The 21,751-nt window shown below is 47.8% G+C and overlaps 1 protein-coding gene across 2 annotated transcripts in view; it reads right to left on the bottom strand.

Moving 5' to 3' along the window:
• Window positions 1-802: 802 nt before the first annotated feature.
• The window catches only part of LOC123998242 (phospholipid-transporting ATPase ID-like), a 77,131-nt gene continuing 56,182 nt past the window's right edge, over window positions 803-21,751 (bottom strand). Inside the window, exons 21-28 of one of the 2 annotated variants that reach the window (XM_046303280.1) lie at window positions 20,714-20,978; window positions 19,224-19,407; window positions 18,272-18,495; window positions 17,751-17,834; window positions 17,430-17,675; window positions 16,462-16,731; window positions 3,725-4,297; window positions 803-3,106 (exon numbers count right to left, since the gene is read on the bottom strand). In XM_046303280.1, coding sequence (XP_046159236.1) covers window positions 3,008-3,106; window positions 3,725-4,297; window positions 16,462-16,731; window positions 17,430-17,675; window positions 17,751-17,834; window positions 18,272-18,495; window positions 19,224-19,407; window positions 20,714-20,978 — 1,945 coding nt within the window. In that variant the 3' untranslated portion in view covers window positions 803-3,007. The remainder of the gene's footprint in view (window positions 3,107-3,724; window positions 4,298-16,461; window positions 16,732-17,429; window positions 17,676-17,750; window positions 17,835-18,271; window positions 18,496-19,223; window positions 19,408-20,713; window positions 20,979-21,751) is intronic. The other variant, XM_046303279.1, reaches the window with a different exon arrangement.

Raw genomic sequence — 21,751 nt, 5'->3', positions numbered from 1 at the left:
TTCATAGGAAAATACAGTTTTGGGGGGCAAACGTAGGAATAATATTTTCAAAGTTATTTGAGCATTTTATGTTGTATTTCCACACAAATTAAGCCACATAAAAACGCACAAAATCTGCTGAAATACTTTTTGTACATATTTGCACAAATTGAGTTACAGGTGGTTTGAGCCCTCTACAGCAGGGAGAGACAGGTCCAGCAGAGACTGGTTGTGCTGGTTTCACCCTATAATATTTCTAACCAGAGGCTGTATGCTATAGAACAGTGGTATTCAAACTTGTTCAGCTGGGACCCCATTTTTTCTGGAAACAATTTCCGGGGAAGCCATTTTTCTTCAAAACATTTTTTTTTCCCGACCCCATTCCACCACAAAACAAATAACATAAATTCCGATTTTTACATCAACAAACAACCTTCAATTCATTACATGTTCATATCTTTTATCAAATGAAAAGAACACAAATACATTTTATTTTTCAAATTATCTTTCTCAAAAATGTTTTTATGTTGACCCATACAATAATCTGTCATTTTTTGTTCGTAAATATTTGTTGTTTTTTTTGTTTTGTTGCCGCGATCCAACTGCAGTTCACTCACAACCTGGACTTTGAATACAACTGCTGTAGAGTACAACAGCTGTCTCACCTAGTTTCACCCTATATCTTTCTAACCAGAAGCTGTATACTGTAGAGTACAACAGTGAAAGCATCATTCCAGTGGCCCTGGAGGACTGGGTTTGTTTCCCCTGCTGTATAGAAGGAATACGTTACACGATGACATGCCTAGTAGAGGGATGAACTGGGTTGATCATCATTACTGTGGATTTATTAAGGCTTAATAATAATAACCCTGATCCCCCCCCTCCCAAGCCTCCGTCCGCCCCAAAGCAACATGGACGCCATAGAGGGCTTATTGTCCATTGTCTCTCACAACGCCTCAGAGTCAGTCCGCCCCAAAGCAACATGGAGGTCCAGGTTGTTGTTAGAAGTCCATCTCCTCTCTCTTAAGCCCAGTACGGGTGGGGCTCAGAGTCAGAGATATAACTGTAGTTCTGTCTGTGGGCCGAGCAGCAGGTCACCAATATGGTGAAGTGGAGGAGGATGAAGAAGAACATGACGAAGAGGAGTCTTGCTGTGTCCTGTAAGGTTAAAATGCCGTTCTCACTGAGAACTATAGTGAACACAGAAACTCTGCCCACGAACTTATGATGACATATACTACAACATTCCAGCAAGGACAGCATCCTGCATTCTTCAGTCATTGGTTGGCTGACTGAACCCCTCAGTGTCCTGCCAAGTTATTGGCTAAAACAACAGACGGACTATGTATGTGAAGATTTCAGTCAGGCAGACAGATAGAGAATGTACAGTAGTATGTACCCATAAGAGTGTAGGATGGTGCAGCCTGTCTGGTTTGACTAAGCCTTTGGGCATGGTGACACAGCAATATGTAATCATGAATACAAAGACCAGGACCACTGATAAGGTTCTAGAGACATTCCTCATACAGACTGTACAGGTTAGAGGGACAGCTCTACACTACTGCATTGGTTTACACGCTGTCATACATTATTAGAGAAGGTAGATAGCATTACTTGGCCTATTAAAGACATGTTTATGATTGGTTAACAGCTGGATACAGACAGGTGTATTGGAGTACTATGTCTAACAGCAGCTCATCATAAAAACACTCATTCTGCTATTTCATCTCAATTCACCACCTTTCTGACCATCAAATGAACCTCTCTTCTGTCATAAAGACTCAATTCACCACCTTTCTGATGATCAAATGAACCTCTCTTCTGTCATAAAGACTCAATTCACCACCTTTCTGATGATCAAATGAACATCTCTTCTGTCATAAAGACTCAATTCACCACCTTTCTGACCATCAAATGAACCTCTCTTCTGTCATAAAGACTCAATTCAATACTTTGTTTTGAACCAATCTGATATGATGTTATGACATATGATCCAGTATAGTCATGTCTGAACCACAGCGGTGCTGTTGGAGCGGGGTTTCTGTCCGGAACCCTGTGGTACCAAGCTCTTCAGCAGATGGTTACATCATTTGCATGAAGAAGTGCTTCTTTCAGCCTGCCTCATTGGTTGAAGAAGACAGAGAAGTGGGTTGTGGGTAGTCTGAGCATGTCTATTACAACTACCACACACTATCTTTCAGACGGAAACATATATGTACCAACACTATTGCAACGACAGTGTCATATGGGTGCCAGTGGGTGTTGATGGGTGTGCATGCCTTCTGCCTACAATGCCAGTGGGTGTTGATGGGTGTGCATGCCTTCTGCCTACAATGCCAGTGGGTGTTGATGGGTGTGCATGCCTTCTGCCTACAATGCCAGTGGGTGTTGATGGGTGTACATAATAATAATAATAATAATATATGCCATTTAGCAGACGCTTTTATCCAAAGCGACTTACATGCCTTCTGCCTACAATGCCAGTGGGTGTTGATGGGTGTGCATGCCTTCTGCCTACAATGCCAGTGGGTGTTGATGGGTGTGCATGCCTTCTGCCTACAATGCCAGTGGGTGTTGATGGGTGTGCATGCCTTCTGCCTACAATGCCAGTGGGTGTTGATGGGTGTACATAATAATAATAATAATAATATATGCCATTTAGCAGACGCTTTTATCCAAAGCGACTTACATGCCTTCTGCCTACAATGCCAGTGGGTGTTGATGGGTGTGCATGCCTTCTGCCTACAATGCCAGTGGGTGTTGATGGGTGTGCATGCCTTCTGCCTACAATGCCAGTGGGTGTTGATGGGTGTGCATGCCTTCTGCCTACAATGGCTGCCACTTTGGATCTCTTCCTAACCCAGGGTGAGGGCCATTCCAAACGTTCCACCTTCAGTATTCCAAACATTCCACCTTCAGTATTCCAAACTTCCAAATGCAGTATTTCTTCACGTATTCCAAGAGAATCCAGTGGGATATGACAGCCTGTCCTTCTTCTTTCTATCATCTGTCCATCTGTCTGTCCGTCTCATACGGTGTGGTTGGTTTCCTTGGGAACAGGGGGAGGCCCCGGGCTGCTGGTTCCGCTGGTGCGATAGGCGACGCCCCTCCAACCAAATAGAGCATCCTGCAGGACAGGTGGAATACCCGGTTACTGTTGTGTGTGTGAGGTTGTGTGTGTCAGGTTGTGTGTGAGGTTGTGTGTGTGAGGTTGTGTGTGTGAGGTTGTGTGTGTAAGGTTGTGTGTGAGGTTGTGTGTGTGAGGTTGTGTGTGTGAGGTTGTGTGTGTAAGGTTGTGTGTGTCAGGTTGTGTGTGTGTGTGTGAGGTTGTGTGTGTCAGGTTGTGTGTGTGAGGTTGTGTGTGTGTGTGAGGTTGTGTGTGTGTGTGAGGGTGTGTGTGTCAGGTTGTGTGTGAGGTTGTGTGTATGAGGTTGTGTGTGAGGTTGTGTGTGTGAGGTTGTGTGTGTCAGGTTGTGTGTGAGGTTGTGTGTGAGGTTGTGTGTGTGAGAGGTTGTGTGTGTGTGTGAGGTTATGTGTGTGTGTGAGGTTGTGTGTGTCAGGTTGTGTGTGAGGTTGTGTGTGTGAGGTTGTGTGTATCAGGTTGTGTGTGAGGTTGTGTGTCAGGTTGTGTGTGAGGTTGTGTGTGAGGTTGTGTGTGTGAGAGGTTGTGTGTGTGTGTGAGGTTATGTGTGTGTGTGAGGTTGTGTGGGTGAGAAAGAGATTAAAGAAGATGACAGTATCTCACCTGTACAGCGCCCAGACTAAGGTTCCAGCCACCAACCGAGTCTCCCCCAGGACTCCTCACAGAGGTGGGAGTGAGAGCGTCAGCAGAGGGGACCTGGGCTGGAGCTAACGCTGGTAGTGTGTTTGTGGGAGGGCCAGAAGCCACCTGTGGGAGTATGACAGGCAGCGTGTGTGTTCCCTCCTCCAGGGGAGTATCCTGTGACCCCCCCAGGAGAGAGGATGAATTAGACAGGGGGGGAGCTGATCCCGACACATAGCTAGGTGCCGGGCTGCTCTCTCCTGAGGCGTTCTGCGGGGGATGTGTATTTGAGTGTTTCTTTTTGCGCAGGGTGTCTATCCAGCTGGAGCTGTGTCTGGAGGCAAAGTTGGCCAGGGCCAGGGAGGACAGTCTCATGTTCTTCCCAGAGGTGATGAGCTCCCCAAAGCCCTCCTGGTGGGCAAAGGCATATCCTGACCTCCTGAACCCGCCCCTCGCCCCCAGACGACCCTCAGGCACGCCTCCGACCCTGACTCCTCCCATGCATCGACCCGCTGGCTTCCTCGTCTTCTGACGCACCAGCTGGGTGTAACGCACCTGGAGGGGGGGGGGAGGGGTCAGGGCGAGGGAGGGGTGAGAGCAGGGGAGGTAGAGGGGGAGGGAGAGCAGGGGAGGTAGATGGGGAGGGGGGAAAGGGAGAGGTAGAGGGTAGAGAGGACAGACAGGAGGGTTATTTCTTAGTATAAAGTGTCATGTTTGTCATTTATTATCATGTCTTGTCCCTGTGCTCCCCATTCTATTCGTTTCCCTCTGCTGGTCTTATTTGGTTCTTTCCCTCCTTCTATCCCTCTCTCTCCCCCCTCCCTCTCTCACTCTCTCGCTCTCTCTTCTCTCTATCGTTCCGTTCCTGCTCCCAGCTGTTCCTATTCCCCTAATCATCATTTAGTCTTCCCACACCTGTTCCCGATCCTTTCCCCTGATTAGAGTCCCTATTTATTCCTTTGTGTTCCGTTCCTGTCCCGTCGGTTCCTTGTTTAGTATTCACCATGCTGTGATTGCGTTTCGCCCTGTCCTGTCGTGTTTTTGCTGTGATTGTGTATCGCCCTGTCCTGTCGTGTTTTTTGCCTTCATCAGATGCTGCGTGTGAGCAGGTGTCTCTGTCAACTACGGCCTGCGCCTACCCGAAGCGACCTGCAGTCTGTGGCCGCTTCTCCAGTTATTCCCCTCTACAGACTAGAGGATTTCTGTTATTCCCTGTTTGGACTTAAATAAACTCTGTTTCTGTTAAGTCGCTTTTGGGTCCTCTTTCACCTGCATGACAGAAGGAACCGACCAAGGAATGGACCCAGCGACTTCAGACGCTCGTTACACTGCCGTCGAGATCCAAGGAGCCATGCTCGGCAGACACGAGCAGGAATTGTCTGCTGCTCGCCATGCCGTGGAGAACCTGGCCGCTCAGGTTTCCGACCTCTCTGGACAGTTCCAGAGTCTACGTCTCGTGCCACCTGTTACTTCCTGGCCTGCCGAGCCTCCAGAACCTAGGGTTAATAACCCACCTTGCTACTCCGGGCAGCCCACTGAGTGCCGCTCCTTTCTCACGCAGTGTGAGATTGTGTTCTCTCTCCAACCCAACACATACTCTAGAGAGAGAGCTCGGGTTGCTTACGTCATTTCACTCCTTACTGGCCGGGCTCGAGAATGGGGCACAGCTATCTGGGAGGCAAGGGCTGATTGCTCTAACAAGTTCCAGAACTTTAAAGAGGAGATGATTCGGGTTTTTGACCGTTCAGTTTTTGGTAGGGAGGCTTCTAGGGCCCTGGCTTCCTTATGCCAAGGTGAACGGTCCATAACGGATTATTCTATTGAGTTTCGCACTCTTGCTGCCTCTAGTGAGTGGAACGAGCCGGCGCTGCTCGCTCGTTTTCTGGAGGGACTCCACGCAGTGGTTAAGGATGAGATTCTCTCCCGGGAGGTTCCTTCAGATGTGGACTCTTTGATTGCTCTCGCCATCCGCATAGAACGACGGGTAGATCTTCGTCACCGGGCTCGTGGAAGAGAGCTCGCATCAACGGTGTTTCCCTGCTCCGCATCGCAACCATCTCCCTCCTCTGGCTCAGAGTCTGAGCCCATGCAGCTGGGAGGGATTCGCATCTCGACTAAGGAGAGGGAACGGAGGATCACCAACCGCCTGTGCCTCTATTGCGGAGTTGCTGGACATTTTGTTAATTCATGTCCAGTAAAAGCCAGAGCTCATCTGTAAGCGGAGGGCTACAGGTGAGCGCAACTACTCAAGTCTCTCCATCAAAATCCTGTACTACTTTGTCGGTCCATCTACGCTGGACCGGTTCGGGTGCTACATGTAGTGCCTTGATAGACTCTGGGGCTGAGGGTTGTTTCATGGACGAAGCATGGGTTCGGAAACATGACATTCCTTTCAGAGAGTTAGATAAGCCTACGCCCATGTTCGCCTTAGATGGTAGTCATCTTCCCAGTATCAGATTTGAGACACTACCTTTAACCCTCACAGTATCTGGTAACCACAGTGAGACTATTTCTTTTTGATTTTTCGTTCACCGTTTACACCTGTTGTTTTGGGTCATCCCTGGCTAGTATGTCATAATCCTTCTATTAATTGGTCTAGTAATTCTATCCTATCCTGGAACGTTTCTTGTCATGTGAAGTGTTTAATGTCTGCCATCCCTCCCATTTCTTCTGTCCCTACTTCTCAGGAGGAACCTGGCGATTTGACAGGAGTGCCGGAGGAATATCATGATCTGCGCACGGTCTTCAGTCGGTCCCGAGCCAACTCCCTTCCTCCTCACCGGTCGTATGATTGTAGTATTGATCTCCTTCCGGGGACCACTCCTCCTCGAGGTAGACTATACTCTCTGTCGGCTCCCGAACGTAAGGCTCTCGAGGATTATTTGTCTGTGTCTCTTGACGCCGGTACCATAGTGCCTTCTTCTTCTCCGGCCGGGGCGGGGTTCTTTTTGTTAAAAGAAGGACGGTACTCTGCGCCCCTGCGTGGATTATCGAGGGCTGAATGACATAACGGTTAAGAATCGTTATCCGCTTCCCCTTATGTCATCAGCCTTCGAGATTCTGCAGGGAGCCAGGTGCTTTACTAAGTTGGACCTTCGTAACGCTTACCATCTCGTGCGCATCAGAGAGGGGGACGAGTGGAAAACGGCGTTTAACACTCCGTTAGGGCATTTTGAGTACCGGGTTCTGCCGTTCGGTCTCGCCAATGCGCCAGCTGTTTTTCAGGCATTAGTTAATGATGTTCTGAGAGACATGCTGAACATTTTTGTTTTTGTCTATCTTGACGATATCCTGATTTTTTCTCCGTCACTCGAGATTCATGTTCAGCACGTTCGACGTGTCCTACAGCGCCTTTTAGAGAATTGTCTCTACGTAAAGGCTGAGAAGTGCTCTTTTCATGTCTCCTCCGTTACTTTTCTCGGTTCCGTTATTTCCGCTGAAGGCATTCAGATGGATTCCGCTAAGGTCCAAGCTGTCAGTGATTGGCCCGTTCCAAGGTCACGTGTCGAGTTGCAGCGCTTTTTAGGTTTCGCTAATTTCTATCGGCGTTTCATTCGTAATTTCGGTCAAGTTGCTGCCCCTCTCACAGCTCTTACTTCTGTCAAGACGTGTTTTAAGTGGTCCGGTTCCGCCCAGGGAGCTTTTGATCTTCTAAAAGAACGTTTTACGTCCGCTCCTATCCTCGTTACTCCTGACGTCACTAGACAATTCATTGTCGAGGTTGACGCTTCAGAGGTAGGCGTGGGAGCCATTCTATCCCAGCGCTTCCAGTCTGACGATAAGGTTCATCCTTGCGCTTATTTTTCTCATCGCCTGTCGCCATCTGAGCGCAACTATGATGTGGGTAACCGTGAACTGCTCGCCATCCGCTTAGCCCTAGGCGAATGGCGACAGTGGTTGGAGGGGCGACCGTTCCTTTTGTCGTTTGGACAGACCATAAGAACCTTGAGTACATCCGTTCTGCCAAACGACTTAATGCCCGTCAAGCTCGTTGGGCGTTGTTTTTCGCTCGTTTCGAGTTTGTGATTTCTTACCGTCCGGGTAGCAAGAACACCAAGCCTGATGCCTTATCCCGTCTGTTTAGTTCTTCTGTGGCTTCTACTGATCCCGAGGGGATTCTTCCTTATGGGCGTGTTGTCGGGTTAACAGTCTGGGGAATTGAAAGACAGGTTAAGCAAGCACTCACGCACACTGCGTCGCCGCGCGCTTGTCCTAGTAACCTCCTTTTCGTTCCTGTTTCCACTCGTCTGGCTGTTCTTCAGTGGGCTCACTCTGCCAAGTTAGCTGGTCATCCCGGTGTTCGAGGCACTCTTGCGTCTATTCGCCAGCGCTTTTGGTGGCCGACTCAGGAGCGTGACACGCGCCGTTTCGTGGCTGCTTGTTCGGACTGCGCGCAGACTAAGTCGGGTAACTCTCCTCCTGCCGGTCGTCTCAGACCGCTCCCCATTCCTTCTCGACCATGGTCTCACATTGCCTTAGACTTCATTACCGGTCTGCCTTTGTCTGCGGGGAAGACTGTGATTCTGACGGTTGTCGATAGGTTCTCTAAGGCGGCACATTTCATTCCCCTCGCTAAACTTCCTTCCGCTAAGGAGACGGCACAAATCATTATTGAGAATGTATTCAGAATTCATGGCCTCCCGTTAGACGCCGTTTCAGACAGAGGCCCGCAATTCACGTCACAGTTTTGGAGGGAGTTCTGTCGTTTGATTGGTGCGTCCGTCAGTCTCTCTTCCGGGTTTCATCCCCAGTCTAACGGTCAAGCAGAGAGGGCCAATCAGACGATTGGTCGCATACTACGCAGCCTTTCTTTCAGAAACCCTGCGTCTTGGGCAGAACAGCTCCCCTGGGCAGAATACGCTCACAATTCGCTTCCTTCGTCTGCTACCGGGTTATCTCCGTTTCAGAGTAGTCTGGCTTACCAGCCTCCTCTGTTCTCATCCCAGCTTGCCGAGTCCAGCGTTCCCTCCGCTCAAGCGTTTGTCCAACGTTGTGAGCGCACCTGGAGGAGGGTGAGGTCTGCACTTTGCCGTTACAGGGCACAGACGGTGAGAGCCGCCAATAAACGCAGGATTAAGAGTCCAAGGTATTGATGCGGCCAGAGAGTGTGGCTTTCCACTCGCAACCTTCCTCTTACGACAGCTTCTCGTAAGTTGACTCCGCGGTTCATTGGTCCGTTCCGTGTCTCCCAGGTCGTCAATCCTGTCGCTGTGCGACTGCTTCTTCCGCGACATCTTCGTCGCGTCCATCCTGTCTTCCATGTCTCCTGTGTTAAGCCCTTTCTTCGCACCCCCGTTCGTCTTCCCTCCCCCCCTCCCGTCCTTGTCGAGCGCACCTATTTACAAGGTACATAAGATCATGGACATGCGTTCTCGGGGACGGGGTCACCAATACTTAGTGGATTGGGAGGGTTACGGTCCTGAGGAGAGGAGTTGGGTTCCGTCTCGGGACGTGCTGGACCGTTCACTCATCGATGATTTCCTCCGTTGCCGCCAGGATTCCTCCTCGAGTGCGCCAGGAGGCGCTCGGTGAGTGGGGGTACTGTCATGTTTGTCATTTATTATCATGTCTTGTCCCTGTGCTCCCCATTCTATTCGTTTCCCTCTGCTGGTCTTATTTGGTTCTTTCCCTCCTTCTATCCCTCTCTCTCCCCCTCCCTCTCTCACTCTCTCGCTCTCTCTTCTCTCTATCGTTCCGTTCCTGCTCCCAGCTGTTCCTATTCCCCTAATCATCATTTAGTCTTCCCACACCTGTTCCCGATCCTTTCCCCTGATTAGAGTCCCTATTTATTCCTTTGTGTTCCGTTCCTGTCCCGTCGGTTCCTTGTTTAGTATTCACCATGCTGGGATTGCGTTTCGCCCTGTCCTGTCGTGTTTTTGCTGTGATTGTGTATCGCCCTGTCCTGTCGTGTTTTTTGCCTTCATCAGATGCTGCGTGTGAGCAGGTGTCTCTGTCAACTACGGCCTGCGCCTACCCGAAGCGACCTGCAGTCTGTGGCCGCTTCTCCAGTTATTCCCCTCTACAGACTAGAGGATTTCTGTTATTCCCTGTTTGGACTTAAATAAACTCTGTTTCTGTTAAGTCGCTTTTGGGTCCTCTTTCACCTGCATGACATAAAGGGACATGTAGGGTTTAACACTGATGACCGGTATCCTGGGACTTCCTGACCAAGCTCCTTCCCCTTTTTGGGAGAAAAATATTGACGGGTCCTGTAGACCAATAATCAACAACAACAAAAATATGCAGCACTAATGCAAAAATACTAAATATGCACGATAGCTGCAAGCATGAACCGAACATAACGACTCCTTGGCTTCACAACCTACATTAGACCAGTCATCACAACGCTAGCTAGCAGCCTTTACATATTTAGCCTATAGGCCTGCTCAACATAGTCCTCAATAGAAAACATCACTTACATGCATTACTTCCATAAACTGCATTGCTGACTATCATGTGTAGGCTACACACGACCTGTTGACACAGTTACTGAAGGCAATCTCCATCTCACATTCACAAAGCTCCAGCCATACTTACTCACTGTTAACAAGATGGTAGGTACATTGTGTCCACAAACGCTCTCGGCGAAATAGACATTTGCAACATTGTTCCATGATGTTAGAATAACAAAAACGAGTGTAGACAGGCCCCCTGATATCCAGGTCCAGGTCATAAACCACAACCTTCTGAATCCCCCTGATAGCCAGGTCCAGGTCATTAACCACAACCTTCTGAATCCCCCTGATAGCCAGGTCCAGGTCATTAACCACAACCTTCTGAATCCCCCTGATAGCCAGGTCCAGGTCATACACCACAACCTTCTGAATCCCCCTGATAGCCAGGTCCAGGTCATAAATCACAACCTTCTGAATCCCCCTGATAGCCAGGTCCAGGTCATTAACCACAACCTTCTGAATCCCCCTGATAGCCAGGTCCAGGTCATTAACCACAACCTTCTGAATCCCCCTGATAGCCAGGTCCAGGTCATTAACCACAACCTTCTGAATCCCCCTGACAGCCAGGTCATAAACCACAACCTTCTGAATCCCCCTGATAGCCAGGTCCAGGTCATTAACCACAACCTCCTGAAATCCCCTGATAGCCAGGTCCAGGTCATAAACCACAACCTTCTGAATCCCCCTGATAGCCAGGTCCATGTCATAAACCACAACCTTCTGAATCCCCCTGATAGCCAGGTCCAGGTCATAAACCACAACCTTCTGAATCCCCCTGATAGCCAGGTCATAAACCACAACCTTCTGAATCCCCCTGATAGCCAGGTCCAGGTCATTAACCACAACCTTCTGAATCCCCCTGATAGCCAGGTCCAGGGGGAGTGAAAAGAGCCAACAAGCTGGCAGGCATCTTTCAGTCAAAGTTATGGGTAAGCTAAAACAAATAACATTTTCACTAGCCTGTAGGCTAATAACCTCATCATATTTTGCGCCTACATTTAGGCTACATTAACACATTTTGTTGTGACTTTGACAGAACTTTGAGTTGACAACTTCCGGCGCCGACAGAAATGGCCGCCTCGCTTCGCGTTCGTAGGAAACTATGCAGTATTTTGTTTTTTTTACGTATTATTTCTTACATTGGTACCCCAGGTAATCTTAGGTTTTATTACATACAGTCGGGAGGAACTACTGGATATAAGAGCAACGTCAACTCACCATCATTACGACCAGGAATACGACTTTCCCGAAGCGGATCCTCTGTTTTGCCCACCACCCAGGACAATGGATCGGATCCCAGTCGGCGAACCAAAACAACGACGCCGTAACAGGGGCCTGACGAAGCGGTTTTCTGGTCAGGCTCCGGAGACGGGCACATTGCGCACTGCTCCCGAGAATCCTACTCGCCAATGTCCAGTCTATTGACAACAAGGTTGATTAAATCCGAGCAAGGGTAGCATTCCAGAGAGACATCAGAGACTGTAACGCTCTTTTCTTCACGGAAACAGGGCTCACTCGAGACACGCTATCGGAGTCAGTACAGCCAGCTGGTTTCTTCACGCATCGCGACGACAGAAACAAACATCTTTCTGGTAAGAAGAGGGCCGGGGGGATATGATTATAATTCGATTATAATCACAGCCGAATATATTTCCCCCCAAGCAGACACATCGATGGCCCTGAACAAACTTTATTTGACTCTATGTAAACTGGAAACCACATATCCTGAGGCTGCATTCATTGTAGCTGGGGATTTTAACAAGGTTAATCTGACAACAAGACTACCTAAATTCTATCAGCATATCGACAGTGCAACCAGGGCTGGTAAAACCCGGTATCATTGTTATTCTAACTTCCACGACGCATATAAGGCCCTCCCCCGCCCTCCTTTCGGAAAAGCTGACCACGACTCCATTTTGTTGCTCCCTGCCTATAGACAGAGACTAAAACAGGAAGCTCCCGCGCTCAGGTCTGTTCAACGCTGGTCCGAACAATCTGATTCCACGCTTCAAGATTGCTTCGATCACGTGGATTGGGATATGTTCCGCATTGCGTCAAACAACAACATTGATGAATATGCTGATTCAATGAGCGAGTTTATTAGCAAGTGCATCGGTGATGTCGTACCCACAGCAACTATTAAATCATTCCCAAACCAGAAACCGTGGATTGATGGCAGCATTCGCGCGAAACTGAAAGCGCAAACCACTGCTTTTAACCAGGGCAAGGTGACCGGAAACATGACCGAATACAAACAGTATAGCTATTCCCTCCGCAAGGCAATCAAACAAGCTAAGCGTCAGTATAGAGACAAAGTATAGTCGCAATTCAACGGCTCAGACACAAGAGGTATGTGGCAGGGTCTACAGTCAATCACGGATTACAAAAAGAAAACCAGCCCCGTCGCGGACCAGGATGTCTTGCTCCCAGACAGACTAAACAACTTCTTTGCTCGCTTTGAGGACAATACAGTGCCACTGACACGGCCCGCTACCAAAACCTGCGGTCTCTGCTTCATTGCAGCCGAGGTGAGTAAAACATTTAAACGTGTTAACCCTCGCAAGGCTGCCGGCCCAGACGGCATCCCCAGCCGCGTCCTCAGAGCATGCGCAGACCAGCTGGCTGGTGTGTTTACGGACATATTCAATCAATCCTTATCCCAGTCTGCTGTTCCCACATGCTTCAAGAGGGTCACCATTGTTCCTGTTCCCAAGAAAGCTAACCTCAGGAGGCTGAAGAAATTTGGTTTGTCACCAAAAGCACTCTTTTACAGATGCACAATCGAGAGCATCCTGTCGGCTGTATCACTGCCTGTTACGGCAACTGCTCCGCCCACAACCATAAGGCTCCCCAGAGGGTAGTGAGGTCTACACAACGCATCACCGGAGGCAAACTACCTGTCCTCCAGGACACCTAGACCACCCGATGTCACAGGAAGGCCATAAAGATCATCAAGGACAACAACCACCCGAGCCACTGCCTGTTCATCCCGCTATCATCCAGAAGGCGAGGTCAGTACAGGTGCATCAAAGCAGGGGCCGAGAGACTGAAAAACATCTTCTATCTCAAGGCCATCAGACTGTTAAACAGTCACCACTAACATTGAGTGGCTGCTGCCAACATACTGACTCAACTCCAGCCACTTTAATAATGGAAAAATGTATGTAATTTTTTTTATCACTAGCCACTTTAAACAATGCCCCTTAATACAATGTTTACATACCCTACATTACTCATCTCATATGTATGTATTGTACTCTATACCATCTACTGCATCTTGCCATCTTTATGTAATACATGTATCACTAGCCACTTTAAACAATGCCACTTTTATATGTTTACATACCCTACATTACTCATCTCATATGTATATACTGTACTCGATACCATCTACTGCATCTTTATGTAATACATGTATCACTAGCCACTTTAAACAATGCCACTTTTATATGTTTACACACCCTACATTACTCATCTCATATGTATATACTGTACTCAATACCATCTACTGCATGTTGCCTATGCCGTTCTGTACCATCACTCATTAATATATCTTTATGTACATATTCTTCATCCCTTTACACTTGTGTGTATAAGGTAGTTGATGTTGAATTGTTAGGTTAGATTACTCGTTGGTTATTACTGCATTGTCGGAACTAGAAGCACAAGCATTTCGCTACACTCGCATTAACATCTGCTAACCATGTGTATGTGACAAATAAAATTTGATTTGATGAGTAAATTGTGACAAATACAACAAGAAACCATTCGTTTCCTGTCCGTGTTTCTCAATTGACAGTGGTATAATCAAAGATTTTTTATAACTAAACCAAAATAGACCACATCCTGTCTTTCCAAATGAAACAAATGAGTCATAGTGGGCAGAACAAGCAAAATGGTGGGCAGATCCAAGCACAAGCTAGCGAGATCCTATTAGCTCGTTCTATTATACATCTACATATTTCCATTAGGAAACGCCTACTTTGTGGAGTGAGCGTGTGCCATAACTCAATTAGCCTTTGCATTCCTTCTAAACAATGGCATTTTTTTACAACTTTGGCAAAGGTTAAAATCTACAAAATGTAGTCCACTCTGTTCATAACAGATTTTAGTTTTGGGGACAGAAAACTGTATTGAGGTCATATGTTTCCCAGATGAGAAAATGTGCAGAATGTCGGCCAAAATCTCCTTCCGTCTTATCCCACTGTCAGCCACTGGGCTTCCTCTCACTACCATATTTGGTAGTGAGTGGGAATGGCAATCGGATGCTTCACATTTACACATCCGGTGAAATATCTGTCTCATTGTTCTATCTGTGGTATAATTATGTCAGATTTATTACAGGACGGTTGCAGTTTTCACAGGAAGGATGTGTAGAAGGTGTAGATTGTTTTCGGACAATATTAAACCCTAGTGATAATGACGTATTATAAGGTGATAGGGACAGCTGTTCTCGAGGGAATGAAGGTATATTCACAGACTCAGAGTCAATATTTACAGGGAAGATAAGTGATGGGATACAGAGAGCGCTGGCGTACGCACAAACAGTTAATCATTGGTAGAGTTAGGGGGCATTGGTGTGATTTCAGTCACAGCAAAGAGACAAACAGACAGGATCACAGTAGTATAGAGAGAAGACAGGAGTCATGGCTGACAGACTGAAGGCCAGACTGAAGGCCAGAGTGAAGGTCAGACTGAAGGCCAGACTGAAGGTCAGACTGAAAGCCAGACTGAAGGCCAGAGTGAAAGCCAGACTGAAGGTCAGACTGAAGGCCAGACTGAAGGCCAGAGTGAAGGCCAGACTGAAGGCCAGAGTGAAGGCCAGACTGAAGGTCAGACTGAAGGCCAGACTGAAGGTCAGACTGAAAGCCAGACTGAAGGCCAGACTGAAGGCCAGAGTGAAGGTCAGACTGAAAGCCAGACTGAAAGCCAGACTGAAGGCCAGACTGAAGGCCAGATTGATGTAGATGAGCACTGAAAGACTTTGAGACAGGAACAGAGGATCATAAAGAAGTGGTCATGAACCAGCATCCTTTCTTCATCCCTTCCACTGATTTCACATGACTGAATTACTATTTTATTTTACCTTTATTTTACCAGGCAGGTCAACTAAGAACAAATACTTATTTACAATGACGGCCTGGAAATTGGTGAATGCTATCTGGAGTTTATCGGCAGCGTAGCCTAGTGGTTAGAGCGTTGTAGTAACCGTAAGGTTGCGAGTTCAAACCCCCGAGCTGACAAGGTACACATCTGTCGTTCTGTCCCTGAACAGGCAGTTAATCCACTGTTCCCAGGCCGTCATTGAAAATAAGAATGTGTTCTTAACTGACTTGCCTGGTTTAATAAAGGTAAAATAAAAAATAAATAAAAAATCTTCTGTTTTCACCTATCAAATGTGTTAGTGTTTAGAATCAGTGATTAGGATGTGTTGGATCAAGGAGGAATGTACAGTGTGTGTGAAGTGTGTGAGTGTGACCAGAAGCATATTGTTCTCACTGTATCAGAGAGCTGTGAGTGTGGCCAGAAGCATATTGTTCTCACTGTATCAGAGAGCTGTGAGTGTGGCCAGAAGCATATTGTTCTCACTGTATCAGAGAGCTGTGAGTGTGGCCAGAAGCATATTGTTCTCACTGTATCAGAGAGCTGTGAGTGTGGCCAGAAGCATATTGTTCTCACTGTATCAGAGAGCTGTGAGTGGGGCCAGAAGCATATTGTTCTCACTGTATCAGAGAGCTGTGAGTGTGGCCAGAAGCATATTGTTCTCACTGTATCAGAGAGCTGTGAGTGTGGCCAGAAGCATATTGTTCTCACTGTATCAGAGAGCTGTGAGTGTGGCCAGAAGCATATTGTTCTCACTGTATCAGAGAGCTGTGAGTGTGGCCAGAAGCATATTGTTCTCACTGTATCAGAGAGCTGTGAGTGTGGCCAGAAGCATATTGTTCTCACTGTATCACAGAGCTGTGAGTGTGGCCAGAAGCATATTGTTCTCACTGTATCAGAGAGCTGTGAGTGTGGCCAGAAGCATATTGTTCTCACTGTATCAGAGAGCTGTGAGTGTGACCAGAAGCATATTGTTCTCACTGTATCAGAGAGCTGTGAGTGTGGCCAGAAGCATATTGTTCTCACTGTATCAGAGAGCTGTGAGTGTGGCCAGAAGCATATTGTTCTCACTGTATCAGAGAGCTGTGAGTGTGGCCAGAAGCATATTGTTCTCACTGTATCAGAGAGCTGTGAGTGTGGCCAGAAGCATATTGTTCTCACCGTATCAGAGAGCTGTGGTTTCAGGTCCAGTTTGAGGAATCGGAAAGCCAGAACTGGAACGATGCAGATCACTGTGGCCAAGACGATGGTCAGCCACACCAGCGGCTGGACCAGTGTGCTCTGGGCACTGCCTACGAAGTGGAACTGGTTGGGAAAGATGCTGAATAGAGTCTGGCTGTGCATAGCCAACATGATGGTGAAGAAGGAGCCCACAGAGCCCCACACAAAGAAATGGTTGATGGCTGTCCAGTAGCCCGTGTCCAGAGCAATCTACACACACACACACACACACACACACACACACACACACACACACACACACACACACACACACACACACACACACACACACACACACACACACACACACACACACACACACACACACACACACACACACACACAGACAGATTTAAGCAATAAGGCGTGAGGGGCTGTGGTACTATGCATGGCCAATATACCAGGGTTAACAGCTGTTCTTAAGCACGACGCAATGCGGAGTAACTAGAAGAGTAAAAATACTTGTTTTATCATATCTGTGGTATATGGCCTGATATACCACGGCTTTCAGCTAATCAGCATTCAGGGCTCTAACCACCCAGTTTGTACTGAAAGCCGGTGTATATCAGACCGTATTTAATAATAAAAAGACACCTCGGGCGGGTGTGGTATATGGCCAATATACCATGACTAACAGCTGTATCCAGGCTGTACTCTGCGTTGCGTCATGCATAAGAACTGCCCTTAGCCGTGGTATACTGGCCATTATCACAAACACCTGAGGTGCCTTATTGCTATTATAAACTGGTTACCAACATAACTAGAACAGTAAACAAGTATTTTTGTGTAATACCGTGGTATATTGTCTGATATACACACGGCCCAAACTACCCGGTTTATCATATGTAGCAAACCTTCAAACATGTTGCCTACAGGAAGTGGATACTACAGCCCTTCCCCCCGCTCACCTGCACACTGACCACGATCACCAGGGTGGTGGCCGTGGTAACAGCAAAGGTCTGGTAGTCAGCGAGGGGTTCCCCGGTGCCCTGGGTTCCGTGGGACAGGATGGCATAGGGTACGAAGAACAACACAACACTAGTGTAGATACCCTGGGTTATACAGATGAAGAACTCTCTCTTGTTGAACAGCAGGTTAAGCTGACCTGGCTCATACAGCTTAGGATACTCCAGACTACGCTGCTCTGGGACGTCCTACAGAGGGAAAGAGGAACAACCAGGGGTCAAGGGTCAGGGGTCAAAGGGTACAGAGGTGCTTGGGAGACTCACCTGGTCAAATATTCCCATGGCCAGCACGGGGAGAGAGGTGTAGACGATGTTATAGAGAGTGATGAAGTACTGATCATATACTGTCTGAGAGAGAGAGTGAGAGAGAGAGAGAGAAGGATGAAGAGAGTGATGGAGAGAGGGAGAGAGAGAAAGATGGAGAGAGAGAGAGGGATGGAGAGAGAGAGGGATGGAAAAAGAGAGCGAGAGAGAAAGAAAAGAGAGAGATAACAGAGAGAGATAGATAGAGAGGGTAGGAGGGAGATAACAGAGAGATAGATAGAGAGGGTGAGAGGGAGAGAAACACACACAGTAAGAACGACAACCTCATCCCATTTAAGCCCCAATATAACATCATGCCCCATGAGTCTTCACTTCAGCCCTCATAGTTCCTCCTAAACACTCCAAACGTGTTTGTTTTTTTGACAGTGAAGTCAAAACTATTTACCTCAACCCAACTTATAACACCCTTTACCCCTCACCTCTAAACCACCATTCCTGATCCCTCACCCCTGACCTCTCACCTGGGCAGAGAAGCCACAGAAGAAGCCAAACCAGAAGTGCACCATGGTGAAGGCAAAGTTCTTGTAGAAGAAGTAGCAGAGGAAGCGACACATGCGGAGGTAGGACCAGCGTCCGTGGACCAGCAGCAGGCGCTGGAGGAAGCGGAACTGGGAGAAGGAGTAGTCAGATGCCAGCACTGCCTGGATGCCCTCCTGACCACTGATGCCCACTCCTATATGAGCCGCTGGGGGGGGGGGGTAGACAGACACTTCATATAGGTTATAGGAGAGGAGACAAGGACAGAGAGCAACTGTAGACAATTGAAAAGTGTAATTATCAGGGGTGTTAGTGCTGGGCTGGCACAGAAGCCTGCTATACTCTTCCCTCAGATTCAGGTTTGGTAACCAGTCAACAAGTTGAGTAATCGCTCACAGGTTGAGTAATGTATCCAAGGACATGGTGTCGAGCCCAGAAAACAGGATGTGAAACCACAAGGACCTCTCCTCCCTTAGAGGCTTCCTTTCTTCTGCTTTTCACACACACACACACACACACACACACACACACACACACACACACACACACACACACACACACACACACACACACACACACACACACACACACACACACACACACACACACACACACACACACACACACACACACACACACACACACTTGTATTCGTGCACACAAACACACACACATGTGCATGCATGCACACATACATACACACAATTGTGAAAGGCATGGTGAGGCGTGAGAAAAGAGGACGTAGGGAGAGAGAACTACACAGAAACAGATCAAGTGGGGACTTTCCATGACCTTACAAATAGACTGGGCTGCCAGAGCACTTTGCTTCAATATATCTCCTCGTTCCCCTTATCTCTCAAGTCTTCCCATCTCTGTTATCATCTTTGCCAAGCACTTCTGTCACTCGCCCTTCCTCCAACATCCTCTCCAACTTACTCTTGATCATGCTAACATCATTAGCCCCGTCTCCTATGGCCAGGGTGACAGCTTTCTTGTGTTTCTTGATGAGCTCCACCACCAGGGCTTTCTGTAGAGGAGTCACCCTGCAGCAGATCACTGCTCTACAGACACACGCTGTAGACACAAACTCCCCCTCCATATCAGCCTCCAACGCATGGGCCTGACACAGAGAGAGAGAGAGAGAGAGAGAGAGAGGGAGGTGGGGAGAGAGAGAGAGAGAGAGAGAGAGAGAGAGAGAGAGAGAGAGAGTTGGGGAGAGAGAGAGGGAGGGATAGAGAGAGAGAGAGAGAGAGAGAGAGAGAGAGAGAGAGAGAGAGAGAGAGAGAGAGAGAGAGAGAGAGAGAGAGAGAGAGAGAGAGAGAGAGAGAGGTAGAGCGAGAGGTAGAGAGAGAGATGGAGGGAGAGGGAGAGAGAGAGAGAGAGAGAGAGAGGGAGAGAGAGAGAGAGAGAGAGAGGGGAGAAAGAGAGGTAGAGCGAGAGGTAGAGAGAGAGATGGAGGGAGGGAGAGAGAGAGAGAGAGAGAGAGAGAGAGAGAGAGAGAGAGAGAGAGGGAGAGAGAGTGAGGGAGAGAGAGAGAGAAGGAGAGAGGGAGGGATAGAGAGAGAGAGGGAGAGAGAGAGAGAGAGAGAGAGAGAGAGGGGGAGAGAGAGAGGTAGAGAGAGAGGTAGAGAGAGAGATGGAGGGAGAGGGAGGGATAGAGAGAGAGAGGGAGAGAGAGAGAGGGGGAGAGAGAGAGGTAGAGACAGAGGTAGAGAGAGAGATGGAGGGAGAGGGAGAGAGAGAGTGAGAGAGAGAGAGAGAGAGAGAGAGAGAGAGAGAGAGAGAGAGAGAGAGAGAGAGAGAGAGAGAGGGAGAGAGAGAGAGAGAGAGAGAAGGGGAGAGGGAGAACTTGTTTGGATATTTTAGATTTGTTATGAGCGCCATGTTGACATGTTTTCTATTGCACAAGTAGTGTGTCCAGTGTAGTGGTGTTTGTATATCTAGTGAGTTATATATCCCCTTGATTACTAGGGCAGCTGTTTTGAAGCCACCAAGCTCTCCCTCACCAGTGTAAAACACATTTAGGAAGGTATAGAAATGCATTTATTAATTTATTCATTTGTTTTTGTCATGTTTATTCTATTACAGACACCTTAATGCAGACTTTTAAATTATATTATGTGAGCTAAACATAAAAAAATACACATGTAATAAGTATAATTTTTAAAAAGTACTAATTTTACTGTCCCCACTACAACAAAAACACTTAAATACATGCAATTTAACCTCGAAAAAATGTACAACTTTAATTTTGTCCATTTAATTGACATACTGTATAATTCCATTCATTCCAATGGAGGACTGCTCCTTCTGGGCAGTGCCAATATGGCTGACCAGTGGCATCAAAGCCTCTCATTGGCCATTACATAGCAACAGCAATCCAGGGCTTATATACATCATTGGTGTGAGTGTGTGTGTCGTCTCACCAGGCTATGTCCGTTGATGACGAGAGCGAACTCTCCAGATATGGAGTCTAGCGTGGTTGAGGAGGGGGGTCGAGGGGCGGGAGGGCCAGGGGGAGGGGGACACTGCTGCTGTTTGTCCCCCACGGAGGGCCACTCTCTCCCATCTCCTCCCCCGTCTCCCCCAAACCCATTCCCCAGAGAACAGGCCTCGCCCCATCCCTCCATCCCCTCCTCCTTTTCTCCCTCTCTCGTACGGGCAAACTCTATCATCCTCTCCCTCGCTCTCCTGAAGAGAAAGAGAATGAGGGAGGAGAAATGAAAGGACAAAGAGATGAGGGTGAATAGTTGATTAATACCATGAACAGAGAGAGACAGAGAGAGACAGAGAGAGACAGAGAGAGAGAGACAGAGAGAGAGACAGTAAGAGAGAGACGGAAAGAGAGAGACAGAAAGAGAGAGACAGAGAGAAACTGAAAGAGAGAGACAAAGACAGAGACAGAAAGAGAGAGAGACAGAAAGAGAGAGACAGAAAGCGAGAGACAGAAAGCGAGAGACAGAAAGCGAGAGACAGAAAGAGAGAGAGACAGAAAGCGAGAGAGAGAAAGAGAGAGACAGAAAGAGAGAGACAGAAAGAGAGAGACAGAAAGAGAGAGACAGAACGAGAGAGACAGAAAGAGAGAGAGACAGAACGCGAGAGAGACAGAAAGACAGAGACAGAAAGAGAGAGACAGAAAGAGAGCGACAGAGAGCGAGAGACAGAAAGCGAGAGTGTGTGTGTGTGTGTGTGTCTCACCCTGATAGATGATAGAGGGAGGAATAGTGAGATAGGTGGATAGAGGGAGGAATAGAGATAGATGATAGAGGGAGGAATAGAGATAGATGGATAAAGGGAGGAATAGAGAGATAGATGGATAGAGGGAGGAATAGAGATAGATGATAGAGGGAGGAATAGAGATAGATGGATAGAGGGAGGAATAGAGAGATAGATGGATAGAGGGAGGAATAGAGATAGATGGATAGAGAGAGGAATAGAGAGATAGGTGGATAGAGGGAGGAATA

The sequence above is a fragment of the Oncorhynchus gorbuscha genome, linkage group LG15 (genome assembly GCF_021184085.1).
Source record: "Oncorhynchus gorbuscha isolate QuinsamMale2020 ecotype Even-year linkage group LG15, OgorEven_v1.0, whole genome shotgun sequence".
NCBI classification, from domain to species: domain Eukaryota; kingdom Metazoa; phylum Chordata; class Actinopteri; order Salmoniformes; family Salmonidae; genus Oncorhynchus; species Oncorhynchus gorbuscha.
The sequence above is the reverse complement of the archived record's forward strand: the minus strand, read 5'-3'. Positions and strand labels throughout refer to the sequence as shown.